Source organism: Pseudoliparis swirei, chromosome 21 (assembly GCF_029220125.1).
Source record: "Pseudoliparis swirei isolate HS2019 ecotype Mariana Trench chromosome 21, NWPU_hadal_v1, whole genome shotgun sequence".
Lineage (NCBI taxonomy): Eukaryota > Metazoa > Chordata > Actinopteri > Perciformes > Liparidae > Pseudoliparis > Pseudoliparis swirei.
In genome coordinates this window covers 9,673,206-9,695,381 of record NC_079408.1, presented here as the reverse complement: position 1 = coordinate 9,695,381, position 22,176 = coordinate 9,673,206, and the positions used below count along the sequence as shown (strand labels likewise).

Sequence of the window (22,176 nt, the reverse complement as noted above, 5' to 3'; positions counted from 1 at the left end):
AGAACAAACACTACTCGCACTGTTATTTCATTTCCCTTTGTGATATGACGGGGCCATCGCTAAAGACGTGGTCACATGTCTCCCACAAACTGATTTTTTTTTTCGCCACAAGAAATTAAAATGACATTCCAGGCTTATCCGATTAAGCATGACACTCTTCATCTGGTAACGTCATGTGACCGGCCCCGTGGAGATGTTGCACTGCCGGTCAGGCACACGTTTTTTAGACACGGACTGGCCGAGTTACAATCCGGAGAGGTTAAAGTGGCGCATACCGAGAGCAAGTGAACAGATGAAGTATGAAGAGTTGGAAGTAGTCCGAGTCGATACGAAGCTTTTCTTTTTTTCTCCTGCATGTCATGTGCTGCCGTTCCGCATAATTAACTTTAGCTGAATGCAGACGTGATAGATTGGCCTCCTTGTTTATAGACCTAAGTGGAGAAAATGACTAAACCGGCTGGTCACAATATTGTCTCAAAGCAAGGTTAACGTCATGTAAGCCCAGACGTCTGTTAACACCCTTGATAATCCTCACCGGTTTGGCCAATTTGTTTGGTTTATTAACCCTCTGGGTTTATGTTCATTTGATAGTCAGTTCTTTTGTTCAACGCTGATCTTTTATATGCAGGGCTCTTACACATTTTGACCAATGGATTTCCATGACTTTTGCATGACTTTAAAACAAATTTCCATGACCAAACTGAAATCTCGGTATAAACATAAAAAAAGGTAGAACATTTTGCGAATTGAGAGCGTACGCCGACTTATATTTTGAGCGTTTTTCTTTAAAAAAAACATAATTATTTCAAACTCGGCGTAAATGAACATGTAATTATAACACATTTCCATGACTTTTCCCCAAACTTTTATGATTTTATTTTTTTCCATGACTTTTCCAGGTTTTCCATGATCGTAGGAACCCTGTATATGACAATTGAGAGATAACAAATGGCCCAGACAAGCATGGGTTTTAAATGTGGCTCACAAACCCATTAAAGAAGTGGGGTTCAGCCATATGCAACACTGTGAAACCAAGAGCAGTGTGGATGACATCAGATGATATGGGTTGATCCCCGGAGGTCACGACTGCAGCAAAAACTCAAATCCAGGGAGTTAATCGATACACAATCCAGGCACCATACGGAAACATAAATAGCACCACTTGAAATAGCGGATAATAGGACAAACATCAAGTGCATCAACTTATTGTCATTGTGTAGATAGTTAATCCTTTACTAAAATAACCAGACATGGCCTGCACAGTGTGAATACTTGTATACTCGATGACATCAAACTAACAAGCCAAACAAAGACGTCATTTAACTGTGTCTCTCGGCAGCACCAGGACAGGAAGTCCAGTCTTCCTTTATAAACAAAGACTTGCTCACACTGTCAGGCACGGTCCGGGTTTGACATGTTCCTCGTCATCGGGACCGAGCGAAGACGAGCGCCGTGGAGCAATCGGCCGAAGGAGTCGGTGAGATGTGGGCATGTTTGGCGTGAGGGCGTAGGGGGCCCGTTGCTTTCATCTAACGATTAGTGATCCGTTGATGGATAGCCTCATTAGGAAGGATTCAATTGATCTGCTTTGTATGGTAATGAAAGGAGTCGCTGATGGATCAATCCGTGGTAAATCGAGTCAACGGAATTCAAGGGTCTGCAAGATGGAGGAAAAAAAAGGAAGACACGATCGATGTGTCCGACGAGGCCTTTGTTGGAACAAGTTAGCCCACGGGTTCATTTTCTACGACCCTTCACGATGACGACAATTCTCTCAAACACCAGAAATGCATACAAGCTCCAATAGGTCATACATCGCCTTTAAACACATTTGTGATCTTCCCTTTCCCTGATGAAAAACAAATCTCGCCCGACTGCACGGGAAACCATTCAGCCTCTCTGCGACTTCTGAGACACTGAGATGAATTAATGTACTCCATGCCTCTCTCTTAATGCAGATCAATATATCTTACCTTGAAGCTGGTGACTTATCGTGCTGCATGACAGCTAAGAGCATTCCCCCGTGTTACTCCTCAACTCTGACCCACTGTTGATGAATGACTTTACTTCGGTAATTACGCTCAACCGCAACTTTGACTGCCGTGGGAGCGCAGTGTTGTGCGTCCTTTTATCTTGTATTTCTAGACAAGAGAAACTTGTGAATAATTGCATGTTTACCTTCAGTCGGGTGGTTTGAGTTATGTCGAGTCATACTTTGTGACCTATGAACGTTGAGAAATGCGATATCTATCTTTTCCCCGCCTACACTTGAGAGGTCCACACAGACACTCTTTTATGTAAAATGCTATTCGACTCTAAAATTAAACTGTCGAGTTGCTAGAGTAACCAACAAACCAACGTTATAAGATGCTGACTTTTATGCAGAACAAATTATGTTCACCCTTTCTTCAACGGTGATTTGTGGGGCGTTGGTTGAATCTGAAAATGACATGGGAAGCGTCGTCACAAACTTGTTATAAAAGTGTACTTATGTTAGTTAGTTATCCCAAACTGAATTAAAAATAACTTCCTGTGATAAATGAATGTGTCCATTTTCCATGTCATGGAAATATAGATATTTTGGATGCGGTGGTGCACATTTCTTAGATGTCTGACTCGTATGGCAAACACTGGAACAAAGTCACATTTGTATAGTGAAGTCTCACAGATGTCTCCCACTCAGAGTTGCACTTTATCTCTGATCTTCTTCTAAAGTGGTGAATGAAGTAAAGTGTCTGTGTTTTTTTTATTTTTTTTACTTCACTTCCTCTCTGTCGACACAATGTGCCAATTTTCTATGATTTAATGCATTGGCTTTCCACAGTTCTTCCATCAGTCGGTTTATTTCAATTAAAAGTTGGGACTGGGCAAACACACGAAAGTCTGGAGAAACCACAACGCACAAATAGTCACCGCGAGCACCCAGAGAAGCAATAAAACATGACCCTGCATGCGAAAGCACTCGAAACTGTGAAAGTCGACTGTAACATTCCCTGCGGACTGCAGACATGGCTTAAGCCTTTAGGCAACAATGCAGCGGTCGTTTCCTGCGTGGGCTTCCTGCTCAAAGGCATGCCGCCTTCCAGCACACGGTGACCGGATTCAACCCTGTGAAACTGAACAGGTCACCCACACCACGCTGAGTCACCCATTATTCTTGCAGTGGAAAAAGGGGGAACAAAACCCACAGGTTCTGCAAAGAATCTGATTGAAAAATAACATCCTCCTCTCCACTTTTGGAATTGCCACCCACCCACACACAGACAAATGTTCATTTTTTTCTCCTACATCTATTTATTCACTGGTAAATTACTGCAACTAAATATAAAAGATGCAAACCCCTGAGTCAAGTGTGTATAACGTCATCGAAACCAGACATAGTAAATTGAGCAAACAAAGCCCACTCCCTCCCAAGAAGTCTTGCAAAACAAAGCGGTGACAGAAGGTTCACTGTCTAAACTGGTTCTTCAGCATGTTTCCGTATTTAGTTTGCCATCTTGGTCCTAGAGGAAATGTTCCACAACCATCAACATAAAGGATGAGTGTGTGTGGTGTCTATACAGGGGGAGCTGATGATCTCACTGCTTCATCACCACAGGCCCCTGTGTAAATAGGCTCATTGACCGTAGGGGTTTTTTATTTCTATTTTATTTTTAATGTTATCGTACGTATTTCATTGTATTGTTCTACATTGTATGTTTTATTTTGTATTGTATGTACAAGGGACTGGAGGTGTAAAATAGCAAAAGCTATAACCTAGTGCAATGCATCTTTTCTCTTCGGAGACTAATGTTTTTTTGTACGTTGTCCCTGAAATAAACTTCTTAAAAAAAAAAAAAAACTGTGCTTACGGGACATGAGGTGTGCTGCGTAGAGAGGAGAGGGGGGGGGGGGGGGTCTTCTCAAGATGCGTTCACGAGCGTCAGCAAACGAGCTGTCCTCTAAGCTTGTGAATGTTCTGTCCAGATATAAAGACAGGGTGTGCAAAACTAAAATTACGCAAGGTGACACCTCTCAGTCCACAACTCCCCCCCCCAAAAACATACACAACAAGAGTCTTGGCTTAAATCATGAAGTGACACGACACCTCAAAAAGACGAGAGGGAAAGCTTGACGTGTTGGTCAGTTAATACGCATTTGAACGCACCGTGGGGATATGGCGTGGCAATACAAACTGGACACGAGAGGAGTGTGGTCGCTTCAGCCTCGTTTTCGTTACGCTAGCGACACATTTTATATATTTAACGGGGAAAACTAGACACATTGCTAACTAGCGGTCAACAACAAAGCGACTGTAGACGACTTTTGAAAAGATAATTCAATATGAGTGTTTGTACTGTAGGTTGAAATGAACAATACAAAAATAAAAAGACTAAACATGTCTTTTGGTGGTTTTTAACACATTTACACGGTATTAATGACTCGACACCTGTGCTAACTAAAGCTACCCACCAGCAGCAGCTAGTGCTAGGCCTTACCTGGTTTCCGACTTACCTGAGCTCCAGGTAAGACTACATTTCCGCACCACGTTCCGCTTTCAAAACAACAATAGAAAAACTAGCAAAGTTTGAAGAACTATCTCAACTTCAAATAAAGAAAAACTCACCTCAGAGACAGAAACAAAAATAACCAGATAGTGCGGTAATATCCAGTGAAAGTTGGAAGTATTGTCGCTGAGTTTCGCAGAGACGGAGACGCCGAAGGAGTCGCTGGTTCAAACGTCACGTTACTCCAAGGCACAGGCGCTGGAAACTAAAAAAACACCACCCGCAACAACAAAAAGAAAGAAAGAAGAAAGTATAGTGTTTCCGCTGCTAAAACTTCTGTTGTTGGTAGTGTTTCTTCTCTCACTGAGGACACAGCAGCCGTCTCGGTCCGCTCGCGGTATATTATTCCTCGGAGGCGTGCGGCGCTGCTGCAGTTCGCTTGATGCGCGGCGGGAGTGAACAATGGTCGCTCGGCCGACTTCGGCACCTGAAATACTGGATTAGAGATGTTTTCGGAGCGGAGATGTCAAACCCCGCCTCTTCAACAGTGTATTTACTGCAGTCTGCCATGCTACTGTACTCTACTGCCACAGCTACACGCGCGCACACACACACTTGCAGAGCGGCAACACTGCTGGCAGACACGATAGTGTGTCTTCATGGTGCAGCTAGGGCTTGAGAGTGCGTAGTGTTAGTTCACATCGGCGCCTTAAACATTGCTTTAAAAGTAGCTTGTCTTTTGAAACCTGGGGGGGAAATCACTTCAGAGTTTATATTTCGTTCTTTTGCACAACAAATGTCCCAAAGCCAGCAACTACCCAATATAATATTATTTATATATATTATATATATATATATATGTATATACATATATATATATATTTATTTATTTATGACTGAGAGGGGGGTAAACACATGTACCTGTGTGGGTACACCCGAGCAGTGTGATGACAATTATAACCCTGATGATTATTAACACGTAAGAACGGAGCAAAGTGATGTCAGGCTCTCACCATCTGCCCGATCATGTTATATAAAGAAAGCAATGAGAGAGATGTGCAATTAAAGCGTGCCTCCCTCCTTTTGAAGCAAGAGATTCGTGCAACAACCCTATCGTGTTTCACGGCTCAAGGCCCCCCAGCAAGCTGACCACATGTTTATATGAAAAGATTATATCATTGAAATAAGTAGTTTGGATTGCCTCCAAAATAGATGGCTTGTTGTATGGGTATATATCATTACGAGATAAGAAATGATATATTTGATGTTTGGATAATTTATTTCCCAAAACATTTGCAGTGGGTAATACAATTTACCCACTGCAATGAATTTTAACTCATGCATTGATCCTGGGTTGTCCTAATTATACATGACCATGCAAGCGTGCATGTTTTTTTCAGATAATCCGGTTGCTTTTGTTTGATTGCTATGGAGGAGGGATCAGCACTTTTTCTCACACAGGCAATTTGTCTTTGTAACTATTAAAATCAGAATTAATTGTGTGGGTGTCTGTGTTTAGTACAGTTTAAGTTATTATTTGACCAATTTATTTGCAATGTTTACTGAGATTCGACGAAGTATCAGTCAAGTGTTGTGTCACCTTCTGTGGATCCCCTAAAACACAGGTGTCAAACACAAGGCCCGCGGGCCGAATTCGGCCCGCCGCATCATTTTATGTGGCCTCTGGCGGCTTTGAAAGACATGTGATCACCTTTTCTTAAAGAAATTGAATCAGAATCAGAATCAGTTTTATTGGCCAAGTAAGTTTGCACAAACAAGGAATTTGACTTGGTAAAGTGTCTCTCAGTGCTTCCACAAAATATACATTTCAACACAATACAATACAGAACAAACCAAACAAACAGTGCAGTACAGAACAAACAGTGCAAAACAGTGCAACGGTCTAAGAAGTTTTAGAAAGTGACAAAGTATATACAAGAGGAATGGCTATATACAGTAGCTGTGAAACAGTAGTGCCAGAAGAAGTGGAGAGTGCGAGAAGTGCAGGAATAAATATATATGCTACAGTGGGTTATTGTTTAGTAGTGAGACGGCGAGGGGGAATAAAGTGTTTTTGTGTCTCGAGGTTTTGGCGAACAGTGATCTGTAGCGTCTACCAGAGGGGAGGAGTTTAAATAGTTTGTGTCCGGGGTGGGAGGGGTCTGCAGTGATTTTTCCTGCCCGTTCCCTGACTCTGGAGGTGTACAGGTCTTGGATGATGGGCAGGTTGGCACCGATGATCTTCTCTGCAGACCTGACTGTCCGTTGGAGTCTGTTCTGGTCTAGTTTGGTGGCCGATCCAAACCAGACAGTGATTGAAGTGCACAGAACAGACTCTATAACTGCGGTGTAAAACATGGTCAGCAGCTCCTGAGGCAGGTTGTACTTCCTAAACTGGCGCAGAAGAAAAACTTCCCGTGCTTTTAGTTTGAAGGTTTCAAATTAAATGGATTAATGTCGTAATATTAGAGACATTTTCTTATGTACAATATTTCTACACTCAAATAAACAATAATCAAATGCAAAGAGAGTTATTTAACGATGTGTTTGAGGTGTTTATAAAGTGTTTCCGGCCCTTTAAGAGGGCAGCCATGATGCTGATGTGGTCCACGGTGAACATGAGTTTGACCCCCCTGCCCTAAAACAAGGTGGCACGTCCAAAAAGACTTGGTGTAAATGGAAGAATTCTCTTTAAAAAAAGTTGGCAAAGTCACTCATTAAGGCTGAGGAAACGGTACGCAATGATCAAGTGTGTGGCGAGGGTTCACAATGCATCAGAGTGGTTCAGCCTTTCCCCAGGAAGTACTTGAAAGGGCCCATTAAGGAGACAATGCCATTTCCCTTCCCACACATTTCCTTGAGGAACATACAATGCTTTCTCTTGGTGTAGTAATAATCACTTTGAGTGATGTGCTCTTTAATGGTCTCGGTTTAAAAAATCTACCGTAACCCAATACTAAAATATGGCAATCTGGAGGGTCGACGTTCAGAAATATATACAGTTAGAGTATACATATATATAATTTTTCAAATACATAATTGTTTTTCTTTTGTTGTTGCTTATTTTTCAAAAAAAGGATTTTTGCCTCAATGTGGTGCTCTGAGCCGACAGAGAGATTCACACTATGATGCTGGGCATTCCCACCATGGCTGTAGGCCTCGTTTCTTTGAAGTGCTGTCACTGAATATGTGAATACCCCCTATAAATTATGGATCAGAAAGCATGAACAGATCTGTTCTATAACACATTCCACCAATGTAAACTTTTCTTTTGTGACCTCGGCGGACAGCTTGCAATCCAGCCACAGAATCTGACAATGTGCGCCCTGTCAGCATATCTGCCTTACTCGAAGCCAAAAGTCTAAAAAATGACTGTATTGCACTGACCTCATCATTGCCTAGCTGTCATGCCCTTTGAATGACTTCTGCAAAAACAGCGGCTCATTGACTTTTGGACACGATTTTGGATATGATTTATTTTTTTCGCGATATTTATAGCAACAAAGTAAGATTAATCAGATTATATGTATACTTTACCGAATGTAAGATCTTGAACTCCAATCAGCGAGCCACTGATCCAACACCGGTTTAATGCTGTTGTGGAGGGCATATTCATTTATGATGAATTAGCGAGACTTGGCCAGCTCTGCAGAGAGACAGTGAACGCCCCGCTGAGAGCTGGTGCCATTGCCCTGACTTCTCACCTTGAAAAAGACCCCAATGAACAGCAGGAGGTCTGCTGAACTCAGCGGATAAACACAGCTTACATGACAAACCTGTGTCCTCTCTGTGCTTGTGTTGACCTTTTATATAATTTCAACAGCACTAACAACAAGACTAGTCCATACCAACTTTGAGGGATTACGTTTACTTTTAATGTGTTGTGTTTTATGTTGCTTTTTCTCTCCAGCCACCAAGTAACCAATGCCTTTTTTGTTGTCTGTTCGATTCATCGATGATCTTGATTGGATCACTGGGTAGCTACATTCCAATTCACCCCAAATGTGCTGTGCTAGTTGAAGTGGGATATTTTTAGCACTGTTGTCTGGCTTTTCAATCCATACTTACTGTACTCAAAGGGAAAGTGGAGCAACAATTGTACAACTGTACAACTTTAAAACATTTTATATTAAAGTCTTCAGAGTGGTTTTTTTAAGTCAAAAACTACCTGATGGAAAAATATATTAGAAATAAATCAGATTAATCACAAAGCAAGAAGCAAATCCATAAACACTTTCTGATGGAGAATGGACATGTAGCATAATAAAATAAACATGTAAATAAACAAAGCTACGGCTTTTTCTACCTCTGGTCTCATCTACAAATGCAAAATTGAAGTGTCTAATCAAAATGTGAATTTAATCTACTCCTGTCTCAGCCTGGGTAATAATAAATGCCCTATTGTGAGCATGTTTGGGTACGACCACGTGAACCTGGATGCCTGAGGTGTCATGGGAAATATAAATAATTAATTAAATCAGCTGATACTAATTTCAAAAAAGCAATATGAGGACAGAAGATGTCCTGGTAATGCACATGAGCACCTACACATATGGGATATTCATCCATTTATACACATTCCTGTCAGAGTAAGGTTTCTCAGGTAGGTAAGGTTACTCAACCCAACCGCTCGAAAATGACTTTTTGTCACCTTTTGCACAAAGTGGAATGGCTGAACAAAGAAACGCTTTACGTTTTCCGCGAACACCATTTGTTGTGTTGCTATTGAATTACGACTAATGAGGAACCACATAGCAGTGAATGCCCTGTTGTTACATAAGAGATTAGACGTGCTCGAACGCCGCAATGGGGGCCGTGGGGAGGCGATGCCTCTGAAGCAACCCCTGCTATATTTAACTGGGGATTAAAATCCAGTGTTTACTAGTTTTTGTGGAACCAAAGCCCCCCTTTCCTCTTCCGTTTCCCAAGATAAACTCAGTCGCAGTTCTTGGTGAGGACTTTTTGTTCAACTACTTTTCAGTATATTTATTGGTTGCGATATCTGTATATTAATTTCACTGCAGTCCAATTTCAAAATACGTGCAAAAAAAACAGTTTATTAGAATCACTGTTTGGATAAAACAATCAGTCTTCTTAACATGTTAATATGTTATTCATGTTATATAATGGTATTTGTGTGCTTTCATTAGTACTTTTTAATTCCACAAATACGGAAAGATGCCCAAGCATGGGTGCATTCCATAGCAAACCATATAAACCGGTGAGATATTGTCCACTCAGACTTAAAGATTCATATGTGTGCCTTTAATCTACATTTTATCCATTTGTCGTAATTTACATTTTCTTTCTGACCCTTGAGTAGGAGTGCTCATTGTTTTTACTGCAGAAAAGTGGATGACATAAGCATCATTTTTTGGCAATTGACCATGTTACATTAATTCTGGAGAGCTGCCAAAGGGGTGACTGTGATATATTTCACTGCTGTGTTTGCCGTATCCGTGGTAGCTGCAGTACACCGCGAAAGCATGCTATTGCCTCAGTGCTGTCTTTTAGAGAAAGTAATACCCTTCATTGACTGAGATAAGGCACATTAATAATTCTCTTATCTGGCAACATCCTGAAAAAGGGTATGTTTCCTTTATAGTCACATAAACGGTATTTAAAGCTATTATCTGCTCTTTCCCAGCTATTTTAGACGAGAAAAGAGCATTTTGCTTTTCACCGGAAGGTCTCCGTGCTACAGTTTGTTTACTTACTAGTCGTGTTAGCACTTGAAAGTTATTAATTCTTCGCTCACTGTTAATCAAAAGAGAAGAGGTTAACAAATATTGACCAGTGAGGATTATAGATGAGCCCCCTGAGGTAATAGCCAGCAGCTGGATTACTGAGAGAACACCGCTCTAATTGGTCTCGAGGGCTTTTACAAGTAAACAGGAACACAGTCTTGAATGTTCATTTGCCCAAACAGGTTCATTTCTAACCTAGCTGTGTGCATCGTTCCATGAAGAAGTTTCTACTGTGACGAATGTCTGTGCAGTTAAACTTGATGAAAGTGAGTGCACATTGCTCAAAAATAATTCTATGGATGTATTTATAGAAGAGATCAGAGATTCATTCTTGCTTCGTTCAACTTATGATCCCATCCAATTAAATGTCCCCAACAAAATGTACACACACACACACGCACACACCGTTGTCTGTGGATAGACGTGCGCCAGCGCAGGCCCACCCATGCTGGCACTTCATGGATTGAAAATGTCCTCCGAGCGAAACGTAGTTCAACCCCCTGCGTCATTTCACCTCATTTTGCGAGTGGAATGTTTGGCCCGACACCCTACCCATCACCTCATCGGCAACCCAACACCACCCTACTGACCCCTGGGATGGTTTATCTCCACTTCTGTGAGGATTACCACCTGCTGTGCACATCCATCAGACTGTGGGCGGACCCATGGTGCCATCAAACGAAAACGACGCGCTAAAACTCTGACACCCCGTTAGCCATTTTTTTTTATTTATCTCCGGAGGTCACCTCAACCCAATATTACAAAGTTAATCCCATATTTTCAACATCTCTGGTGGATGATTTGAGCATGAACTCCACCTACAATCTAACCGTTAACTTAACACTTTAAAGTGTGTCCGTCTGCTGAAACCTTGGAGAGAACCATATGTCTCCTTGCAGACACTTTTGTTTTCTCACCCGACCTGCGCACGCTCGGAGAAAAGCTTCATGGGTATCGGTCGGTCGTGTGGCTCAACCTTTTAGCAGTTGTACGTGTCAGCAGCAGCATGCTGCACACTCAGAGTGAGGTGCTGTGTGTGCAGATGGAGAGCCGAGGGACCTTAGCTCGACAACATGACAGTGAATGCAACAGCAGCAGAGTCCATTGTTAACTGCTGACAAAGGTGCAGAAGGCCAGCTGCTCAGTTGTCGACTGACGGAGGTCACGGAGGACAACACATTTGATGAACGATGACATTTTTGCCCATTTTGATGTCCCCTCTCACTTCTTGCACACACACGATAAAGCCCTGTCACGTTCCCATCCCATGTTCTTATCAGGCTCCTTGTGACGTAACAAGTGGTCACTCCAGTATTATATTCCTAGCAGGTGTTTGTGTGTAGTTTCTCCCTCTCGAAAAGCGCTTCTGAAAAGGATTGCCATGCATTTGAACTCAGTGAGGCGCCACCGGGCTATCGCCTCACTTTCCCTGACGCTGTTATCCACAGCGATTTACAAGGACTACGCGTGACAGGTCTCTGGCTCAAGTACGCAACAAGATTGCAAATAACTTTTTCCTCTCCGTACGGGGCGGTCAGTCCGAGCACTTGGCCAACCTATAGTCCAGGGCCTGCTGTGCCATCTCATGCCAAAGTAAACACACGCCGGGGAAACTGGTAGCAGTTAGAGACAATAATCGAATAGTCTGGCTCCCACACTCCCACCAGCTACACTCACAGTCCCTGGCAATAATATTTCTGTTGCTGCTTTTTGGTAATGGCTACAATCAAAGTTCAAAGGAAGTTCATGCCTACCCTTGATAAACACGGCTCAATAGTGACTGTGGTGTTGGCAGAGCTACTGGCCCTGTCAGATGCTGCACACACCGCTCTCCTGAAGAGGCCGGCAAGAGGAATTCAATAGGACTCAAAAAGGGAGTGGCAACAGGAGCTGCACATTCCAGAGGGTCTCCGACAGAGGCGAGGAATGCTGATGTTGGACTTACTCACATGGCCGAGGGAAATCGGAGAGGCATCTAGGCCACGAGGTCCTTTTTAGAGGAGTGGGAGATAACTTTTACAAACATTGAATGCATCCTTTCCTCAGACAGGTGATGTCCTAAAACAGAGCTCACATGAACAGTTACACTAAATTTATTTGCCGGATAAAGTGGCATCTTCTTTATTGTTATTATTAAAACAAATGTGGCTGAGAGTGTAAGAAAGAAGAAGAAAAAAGGACACGGAGAGAATCTTTGAAGACATTTTAAGAGATGCCCCCAATTTGAAGGATTTGGGGCATCAGCGGCTCTGAACATGGCGACGGCTCGTAGCTAATGGGGGTAACAGCACTGAGGCTGAAGTGCTGACGGAGGAACAGTGTTAACATGAGGGTGGGTGCTCCGACGTGGTTATCAGCCGTAACCACAGTATGAAAGCAGTGGAGACCGGCGGCCAACTTTATTGATTATAGCACACACACACACACAGAGAGAGAGAGTGACTTCATTATCTGTACATTACTCCACAAAGTAATACTCTGAATTCTGAAGATTACCCCTTAAATGAAGGTGAGATACACTTGAACTGACCTGTATCAAGTGTTTATCTGCCTATCAGATTGAATTTTTTTTACACCAAACCTTCAATTATTGGCTGCAACCTAATACTCCAAAAGGTCAAAGCACTTTTAATCCGTGGTCACAATTTAAAGATGAATAGCTTTGCTCTTCTCTGGCTTCATCCTTGCACTCAAATGATCACACAGGACAAGAATGATGATGGAAACGGAAAAGAGCTGTAAAAGAGCAGCAAAACATTTCACCTTTTACGCTCCCTCATTTGTTCCCCCCAGTAATTTAAATATGACTGTCGGTTTAGAAGCTGTAGTAGATGTGCAAACGTGTTGCAGACCGTCAAAAAACCTATCGTGTGTTTTAAATTGTGGCTATATTTCCCACATTGTTGAATTAAAGATAATGAGAATTAAAAGTACACAATTACTTGAAATTCAAGACAAGGCTGAATCTTGAACTCTGTTTTTCTGCTGGTGACTTTCAATCAGTCGCTTCCTTAGTATTAATAAACAGACCAATAGATAAGGAGTGGGCACAGCTCATCAAGCTGCCCTCCCATCACCCCCCCGGATTTGATTAGTCAGCCGGTGTAACCTTGAGGCGTCTCACAGTGGCTCACATGTATCTTTGGGTCCTCACACGATGCGATAAGTGATGGGTTTGCATACGACGTTCACACAGCACAGCATCATTCACTCAAGTGATCCTTTTGTGGCGCTCTGACCAACTCCCTGTGAAAGTAGTACCTGGGGTCATGTTGTGGAATATGTTACAGATGTGTGTCCATGTCCAGGGAATTCAAAGCATGAAAGAATGATGTCAGACGTGTTGCCTTCTACACCATTTTATTGCGTTAACACTTGTCTGCAAGATAAAACATTCCTATGCACATTAATTTACAATAACTTCCATTTTATTCCAGCAGTGGCTCTGCATACTGAACAGGATGATTCATTGGTGACGTCGCCCCGCCCACCTTCACGTCTGGTGCAGCAACAAGGAAGACAGCCTCTCTCTGTGTGACCTCATGATGGGTTCAGAGGTCCTCTGACTCAGGGATGAGCACAGGCTCAAGGGAAACAGCAGAGAGGCGGACGGGATCGCCGGTCGTCACCCACCCCAGGGCAGATCTGTTGAAGCAGGGTCGAGGTAGGTCGGGAGGGGGTTCCTCCAGGAGGGACTTGACGGAGGCAGGTCTGGATGCTTTGCCGAAACCGCCGAACGGGATCGCCACCCTGGAGGTGACGGAGTGACAGCGTTTTAACAGTAGTCGTCGTGTGCCGATGAGAGGGACTGCACTGACATTTGAAATGATGCAACTAATTACAGCCGAGCAGAGGCTTTGACCGGAGGACATATTCTAAAAGATGGCTGCTTTAAGTGGGGAGTATCTTTCGTACATTGTGAGGACAGTACAACTCAGCAGTTGTGTGCATTAGAAATAACAGCAACAGTTTTAAACTAGAATGGGCACTGGGTAGAGCGCATACCTTCGCATATCACAAGATTGGGCATTGACTTATGAACATTTTGGCATTAGTTGCATGACAATTGGATAAAAATTGGCCGTGCTATGGTAAAAAGAAGATGTTGACCTTTTCATGACCTTGACCTTGACCTTTGACCCGATTGATCCCAAAATCGAATCAAACGGTCCCCGGATATTAACCAATCATCCCACCAAATTTCATGCGATTCGGTTTAATACTTTTTGTGTTATGCGAGTAACACTCATACAAATAAATAAATAAATACACGGCGATCAAAACATAACCTTCCGCATTTTCAATGCGAAGGTAACAAAAGAAATGAACTCAGTCAGTTCTAAGACTTTATAAGTTTCTTCTACTTGTGCTACCACAGTCAAACATTTACCATCATCACAAACCTTTTGCAGAGAGTCACATACGGCATGTTTTCATGTGTCTGCTTCTTCAAATGTCACCTTTTTGTTGATCATTTTATTGTATGATTGACTTGCTGTCCAACAGGTTGTTGTTGTTACCTGTTAAAACTTTTGTATCTGGGTAGGTCCGGTCTGGGCTCCGGCTCAGACATTTGGGTGGTTAGGATGTCAGCCAAGGCCGGGTCACTGATGATGGCCTGCTCCCAGGGCGAGTGGTAGGACTTCGGTACAGCTGTGCTGTTGAACTTCTCCGGAGGGATGTCTTTCAAAGGACCTCCGTACCCTGGGTGGGTTTGCAACATAGATAGAGATTGATAATAAGGCTTTCCTCATGCCAAATATACAGCACGCATTAGTGTTTTCATCTCCAAATTCCCATTTCATTATTTTCAATGTACTCCATTCTGGAGTCAAATTTGGGCGTTTACCACCATGTGATTAGTAATGAAGTGAAATTTATCAGTACTACTGAGCAACAAAGAAACAGTTGTCCAAAAAGGGCTGGTCCTTCCCTTTGTTTTCCTATTGTATGAAACGATTACAGAACGGTCAGCTGGTCATGAGCAAATGTGAGTAGGAGTGCATACGGTCTGCTGATGTCTCGTCATCTGATTTCTTGGTATTTTGGTATTTATTTATTTTTTACAGAAAAATGTACCTCTTGCACACACACACACACACACACACATATACTGTTGTATCAATACATAAGTGCGCAACTAATACCTTCCACTGGTTCTGCCCTTAATTCCTTGTTAAAACGAAACAAATTAAGGGGCAGCCTCTCTGTGTGTGTGTGGGGGTGTGTGTGTGTGTGTGCATGCCTACATGTATGCCTCCCTGCGTAGTCTATGTGTGTTGATGGGAGAGGCCCATCCAAAGCACTATCCTTCAAACCCAGTGCTTCACTCAGGGGGGCTTACTAGCTCCGGCATTACATAACACAGGGCGTCATGTCACGTCCAAACCTCTCACAATGAACAATACCCCCTTCCTGACTTCATGTCTTGCCCTGAGGAGGAAGCAAGAGAGACCAAACAGACCCGTGGGGAGGTTTACAGATTTGGGGGAAATCTATTGAAAAACATCGTGTGGAGGATTTCTGTTCTCGTGGTTGAACATTTGGCTAAATTCCTATTTGTGGGAGAGCGCCCAGATGAGAGTGGGTTCCCAAAAAAAAGCTTTTTCTTCTTTTAGGAAAGGGGCACAAAACAATACAAATGCACACAAGTCACCCTTTATCAACACCCATGGCACCATTGTCATAATAGTAATCATTTTGTTTCTACTTTCTTCTATCATATTTCTTCAGCATATTATCTGCCAACTGCTGTATTATTTAAGCTAAATGTTGTGTTCACTGTATAACATTATCGCCTGGTTATGACATTGGGCTGTACAGGAGCAGAACACCTGGGTGGTGAGGGGGAGGAGGTGAGGTGTTGAAATTTGACAACCCATATTGGACAACACCACCACCCACACCTCCCAGGGACACAGGGACAGTACAGACGTCTCCTCACGCTGCCTCGCCGCCACAGGAGAGGAGGAGAACATGCCGACCGCTATGAGGCTCTCAGGCACAGTTCACAGTTTGCCTCTTGCCCTACCCTTCTTATATTTTTTTTTTTTTTTTTTTTTTTGTGTTGTTGTGTTGCTGCTACTGACAAATTTCCCCTTGGGGATTAATAAAGTATATATCTATCTATCTATCTATCTATCTACAGGAGTATGCATGCACCTCTGGGTAAATGAGTGCTATTTTAAGAGTTTTTATAGCGAATGCATTCTGGCCTGATTTCTGCAAAGGCTGGAGTGACTTCATTGAAACACTGAAGGTTGGTGTCTGGTCCTGAGCTCTAGAAATAACACCCTACCCCTTCGCAGAGGCACTCGTAACTAAATCAGTATCGGGTTTGTGTCCACTGGGCAGAATTAAGCCACAAGGGAGGATGTGAGTGCCAACCTGATGTTATCTGTGGCACAAGATGCAAACAGGAAACACTTCCCGTGGGTAAAACTCAAAAAAATGTTAAAGATGTTCAAAGCTGATTGTATTTAGGAGGGGTAAAAAATAAAATTAAAAAAAAGAGGTGATGGAGAGTGAGATAATTGTGGGACTTTGGGGGAGTAGATATGAAACTGGAGTGAGATTAAGATAGAAAAACAGCAGACAGGCAGAGAGAGAGGGGGAATACAAATGTGTAATCTTATTCTGCTGGCGGCCTGCAGATTGCAGGCAAATAGAAAATGTTTTCCGACATAATCAAAGCCTGCGTGACTACAAACAATAAACAACTGTTCAATCCTTATCAAAACACGGAACAGTCAGTGCATTGTGGAGAACAGATTCACATCCCTAACATACAATCTCATGAGCTGTACATCCAGTGTGTTACAATAAAGGAACAACTGAAGAGGAAGTGCAGTATGCTAATAATATACCAGGCATGTTAATGAAGCCAAAACCTGTGATAATGTAATGAATGGAAAGTGCGGTAAGGTCACTGAGGTCATCTGGTTTGTCGATCCTAGCTTCGCTACAGTACATCACTGCTGCAATGATTCTGGGTCCTTTTTGTTTTATTAGCACCTACCCGGGGCGATGCCGTCTGCATTTGGCATCGTGTGTGTATCTGGTGTGTCAGCTGGCACAGCAGGGGATTGGTCAACATCCACGTTGTTCTCGCCGCCGTGGTGGTCCGTGGCACTCCCATTTTCAGTTTGAGAAACGATCATGTTCTAAAAGAAAGATCCGAGACGTGAGTTGAGCTTAAAAGAAAAGTTAGTTAAGATATCTGAGAGATCTCATGGCACTCTGGGTTCTTTTTTTTGACAGATGGCAAAGATCATTTGAAACATCATCTTTCTGACATATTTATTGAAATTTAAATGTTCATACTTTGCATGCAAATAAAATCTGTGGTACAGTAGCTTTGCTAATTTTTTGTGAAACCACATTCCCCACTTTTCAGTGCCGTTATTAGTAAACTCAAAGCAATTAACAAGCCTCAATTTGACATGTTTTCCAACACCAACAAGAGGCACATAAACTGTGCCTGTGTGTCCACTTTTCCTCAACAAGAAACGTTGCTTTGTTGGCTGGAACAGAATATACCGTCGCCCAAGCATCCAGCTTTCATCCCTCTGAAGGATATTTATGATGATTTACTCCAGGACTTCCTCAGGAAATGTTGACAACTTGAAACAAAATCCCTCTGTTGCCCCAAGCAATAAACAAGCCAGAGAGAAGCGAGTTCTTCTCACTTCAAAGATGAGGCGAAAAACTTCCATGGAGCATTATCATTCTTTTATCTATGGACTTCATGAGGGCAATAAGTACACAAGTCACCACACAAGTTAATGAAAGAGGATATAACTAGTGTTGCTAATTAATTCAATACAATAAAGAGAAACTTAGTTAGTTTAACTTTTGTTTTCATTTGACTGAAAGCGTTGGTACATTAATTGCTTTATCTGTGACCAGGCCACGCTAAGATTAGCACCGCTGGGAAAAGAAAACGCTGACTTGGAACACTGCCCATCCAAAGACAAAAGGGCATTAATTAAGCTACTTAAGACTGAAAGCGTCTACGGCACGATCCAAGTAAACACTTCAAGAGCCTAATCTTTCCCACATATACTTTGTCAGGATGTAAGGTATTGTGTGAGTGTTTTTGGAATGATGCAGGGAAAAGATTAGGGGGAAATGGATAAAGGTGCTTGAAGAAAACACGCTCTCGCAGTGTGGCAGTGTTTCCCCCTGCTTCCAGTCTTTATGCTAAGCTAATTGACCTTGAGCTCGACAGTTAACGCATACACTTGTGTGTAGCATTGATCTTCTCCCCTAACTCTTGGCAACACAGGGGTTCTGTGTATTTCCCAAAAAGGTGTCACTACTCCTGGAACAAACAATGTAGACAGCTGTGACTTGATACAAAAAGCGTATTTCTTTAAGCGTATTCATTCACATGGTTTCGACTTACATTGAGCCGTTTGTTGTTCTCATTTTGGACGCTCTCAAAAGTGTATTTTTCTGAGCGTCTCTGGCGCATTTTGAAGAGGCGGGAGCCCCGGTTTGAGGCAAGCGACAGCTCCTCCAGCATGATGTCCTTAGGCACGTTTATTTTCTTCCCAAGATCCATCTCTATGTCTGGACACAGGAAGACATACGAAAGACTAAAAGGCTTGTGTATACAATATACACTTAAATTGATCTGATTTCAGACCATACACATTTATTTCTCAATTTCTCATGCATACCACCTATCCAACCTCATTGAACATTTCCATATTCCCACAAAAGAAAGAAAAACTGCTGCAACAAAAGCCCTCTACATGCACTGCTGACTTGGTACTCCTGCCAATATGATGAATGAGCAATTATCTTCTTTCGTAATCTACTCATGTCTAGTGCTTGTTTTGTGGTGAGAACCACGTGCTCGCTACTGCATGCTGGTCACGGAGATGTCACAGGCCTATATGTGTGAGGCGCATCATTTGCCAGAATATCTTTCAGCTGTCAGTAGCCCTCAGACCCATCCACACAGTTGTCCTTGTCCCTGAAATAGCACGTTCAAAGGACAACGACAAAGGGATTAGTTACTTTGGTCCATAAAAGTATTCATTTACCTATTTATAGTCAGCGTCATAAAAGGGAGGGTTGGCAACTGCTGCACTGGCAAATGGTGGACTCATACCAAAGTGAATGTGGGCAGTGTCCAGTGTGTCTGGCAGGGTGAGTTGGCGTTTACAGTAAAATGTATATGACTGAGAATTAAATGTGTACTGTAAGTCGTGGTGTTAAATCCATGCCTATGTTGACGTGTGTGACGCAACAGGGATGTAAGAGCGTGGAAGGACCAGCATGTGAGAAGAAGGAGAGCAGGTGTGAAGGAAACAGGAGCAACGAGAGGATGCAACAAGAGAAACTGAGAGGTCAGGGGGGGATTGGAAAACAAGGAAGTGAAGAGGAAATGATATTGCTACCTTCCTGGGCTAGAACCTCCCTGCAGATCGCTGCCGCCTGCATTTTCCGCTCCCCGGTTGTCATGGTGGAGAACTGTGACATGGCTGCCCCTGGGGAGACGGCGGTGGCGCAAAAAGTCACAGGAGACAAATCCCATCAGTGCAACCTGTTCAATCGTACAATGACACACAAAAGCAGGACAACACGGCAGCATGTCGGCCATCGATTGGCCGACATCGAGCATCCAGACCACGGACAAAGACCCACCGAAGCAGATAGGATTTATTGGGGCAGTGAAAAGGGCAAAGTTAAATAACCTTGGGCTGTTAAACGCCAACCACATGCTCTTCAGACATGGCAACCAGCTGTGTCAGGGGTCTGGGAATCAATATGTTTGAAATTACCCAAGTGGGCTGAAAAGACACAGATAGACAACATGTTTCTGTCACAGCAAACAAATAGGATGAAATAGCCCCACGGAGGTTTACACCAAGGTGTCAGTGAACACAACACAAAGGTTTCATTCCGATCCAAAATTCCTGTCACAAAGTTTCTTGGTGGAAGAAAGGAGCATTTTATGGTCTATTCCAAGCAAGTCACTCATGATTTGTTTTGGTTCAGCAGATAAAAGGAAAGTTTGTTCAAAGTTTACTTAAATTTTCAACAAAAACAACTTCAGAATACTATAAGTTGTGTTCACTGTCAACAAAAACAAAAAATGCACGTAAGATACTGTTAAATCCACTGCTCGCTTTGCCCTCCATCTATTCCTGACATAAAAATGCCAAGCAATAAGACAAGAGGATTTTAATGGATCAAAAACACAATAAAAAAATATCTCGGAGAAACGGTAACACGAGACGAGGCAAGCAGTTTGATTGACAGGGAGATGAAGAGGGCAACACTGAAGGTGGTTGTGAGAATCATGCTTGAGTCAAAGTGGAAGTGTCACGTTAGAACTCAACAGCACACCTCTGGAGAGGCCCGAGTGATGGCTTACCTGTCCGGAAGGACCCTCTTTGGGCGGAGTCTTAAGTTGTGTCTGTCTCCTCAGGGTAGGACGTGAGAAAGGTAAGAGGAGAGCGGGTCAGACTGGGTAGTGCAACCCTTGTGGGTGTTCGTGCTCGTGCTCCCCGGCACTGGGGGTGGGGAGTGACTGCATGAGTGGGTGGGTGGGTGTCACTTTGAGTGTTGTCATTGGTATTTAGTTCACAAGCAGAAGGGTGACTAAATTTAGAGCAATGTCACCACTGCTCGCTTTGCCCTCCATCTAGCTATCTATCTTCCTCCCAGTAGCAGGAGGATCAATATCACTGATTTCAAACCAGGACTATCCTAGGGCGCGTATGTCTGCACTTAATTAAGAGGCTGAGAAATCCCCCCAAAAAACGATTTGAGGTCAAAGTTGATGCAGTCGCTGTAGCTATACATTATGGATAAATGGTGGAAAACAGATGATAAAGGATTCAAACATAAAATCAAATTTAGAATATAATCAAATAGACACCTTTTGAAAAAGTTATGAGTCAATGAAAGGGTGACATTAGTTCTGCTGTAGGGATTAGACAAGGTCGTGAACCACTGGTCTATTTTATTCCTGCTTGGCCCGCTGGGGTTCACCTCTTCTCTAGTCACCATGACTGCCTGAGAGAATGGGCTTCATCTATGGCAAAATAAAGGTCAATAGAATTTAAGCACTGGACTAAACTGCTTGTACAAAGAGCAATAATCTGTTGCAATCTCGCAACGTTGCACATCTAAATGAATTTCAAAGCACCTGAGGGTCATTCCTGGAAACCACTGACAAAGCTTGAACGTTAAAAAAAATACAGTTGTTTCAGCCGCGGTTGTCTTCATCAGCGCTCCTGGATTGTAGTGCGCAGCTAACAATAAGTATATGCAGTGACATAAAGCGTGGGAACATGACCCCCTCAGGGCCTTACAGGCCAATCAGATACTATGTGTTTTAAATGCCATCATGTGATATAGGGGGAAGGCCAAATAGGGTGCACTCACTTTATAATCCAGTAACCATATTTTAATTGACCTTGCTAAATTGAATTTACCTCAAATTTAATTCTTAACTTGATAACACAGACAAATAAAGGAAGGCAGGTTGAGTTTGCAGCACGCCTCGAACTTAAGGTCGGATGTTAAAAGCAGCGAGTTCCTGCAATGCATGAAGAAAACTAGGAACCCCATACACAACATTAAATATTAATAGCTATGTGCATTGCGCTTTACCCTTTTAATTTGACATTTGAATCCCACACAGTATTTTCTAAATCTAAATTGGTTGGGAATTCATTTTTGTTTGTCACCTCCCTCTTAGTCCTTACCTCACATGCTCTAATGCTGCAGCTACAGTAGGTACCCACTGATGTTATGTAACCGGTGGTCACCATGGGAACAAATCCCCACCAACCCCTCCCTAACCCCCTCCGCTGGATACGCAGCAAGTGACTATTCAAGACAACACAGCATACAAAATGCTTCATGGGATGGTACAGCAAGCAACAAATGGCCCGGAGTCAAGTATGTCATGTTGGAAT

General features: G+C 42.8%; 2 protein-coding genes across 2 annotated transcripts in view; both read right to left on the bottom strand.

Moving 5' to 3' along the window:
* LOC130211798 (inactive ubiquitin carboxyl-terminal hydrolase 53-like) overlaps nucleotides 1-4,980 on the bottom strand; it is a 30,631-nt gene extending 25,651 nt beyond the window's left edge. The window contains exon 1 of the mRNA XM_056442798.1: nucleotides 4,607-4,980. The gene's annotated coding sequence lies outside the window, so the exon portion shown is untranslated. The remainder of the gene's footprint in view (nucleotides 1-4,606) is intronic.
* An 8,597-nt stretch (nucleotides 4,981-13,577) lies between these two features.
* myoz2a (myozenin 2a) lies at nucleotides 13,578-20,773 on the bottom strand. Its single transcript, XM_056443116.1, has 6 exons — nucleotides 20,625-20,773; nucleotides 19,645-19,734; nucleotides 18,642-18,808; nucleotides 17,253-17,397; nucleotides 14,755-14,938; nucleotides 13,578-13,984 (listed from the first exon to the last, which is right to left on the bottom strand). Exons 2-6 carry the CDS (start codon nucleotides 19,724-19,726, stop codon nucleotides 13,786-13,788), a joined length of 777 nt encoding a protein of 258 aa, XP_056299091.1. The 5' UTR covers nucleotides 19,727-19,734; nucleotides 20,625-20,773; the 3' UTR covers nucleotides 13,578-13,785.
* Nucleotides 20,774-22,176: the final 1,403 nt, after the last annotated feature.

Bases quoted from the DNA above. Each gene is read 5' to 3' on its own strand.
- myoz2a (XM_056443116.1), bottom strand. From the start codon at position 19,726: ATGTCACAGTTCTCCACCATGACAACCGGGGAGCGGAAAATGCAGGCG. The intron at 18,809-19,644 runs GTAGCAATATCA...TCCTGTGTCCAG, and splicing joins GGAGGTTCTAGCCCAGGAAG to ACATAGAGATGGATCTTGGG. The intron at 13,985-14,754 runs GTAACAACAACA...CGTCACCTCCAG, and splicing joins AGATACAAAAGTTTTAACAG to GGTGGCGATCCCGTTCGGCG.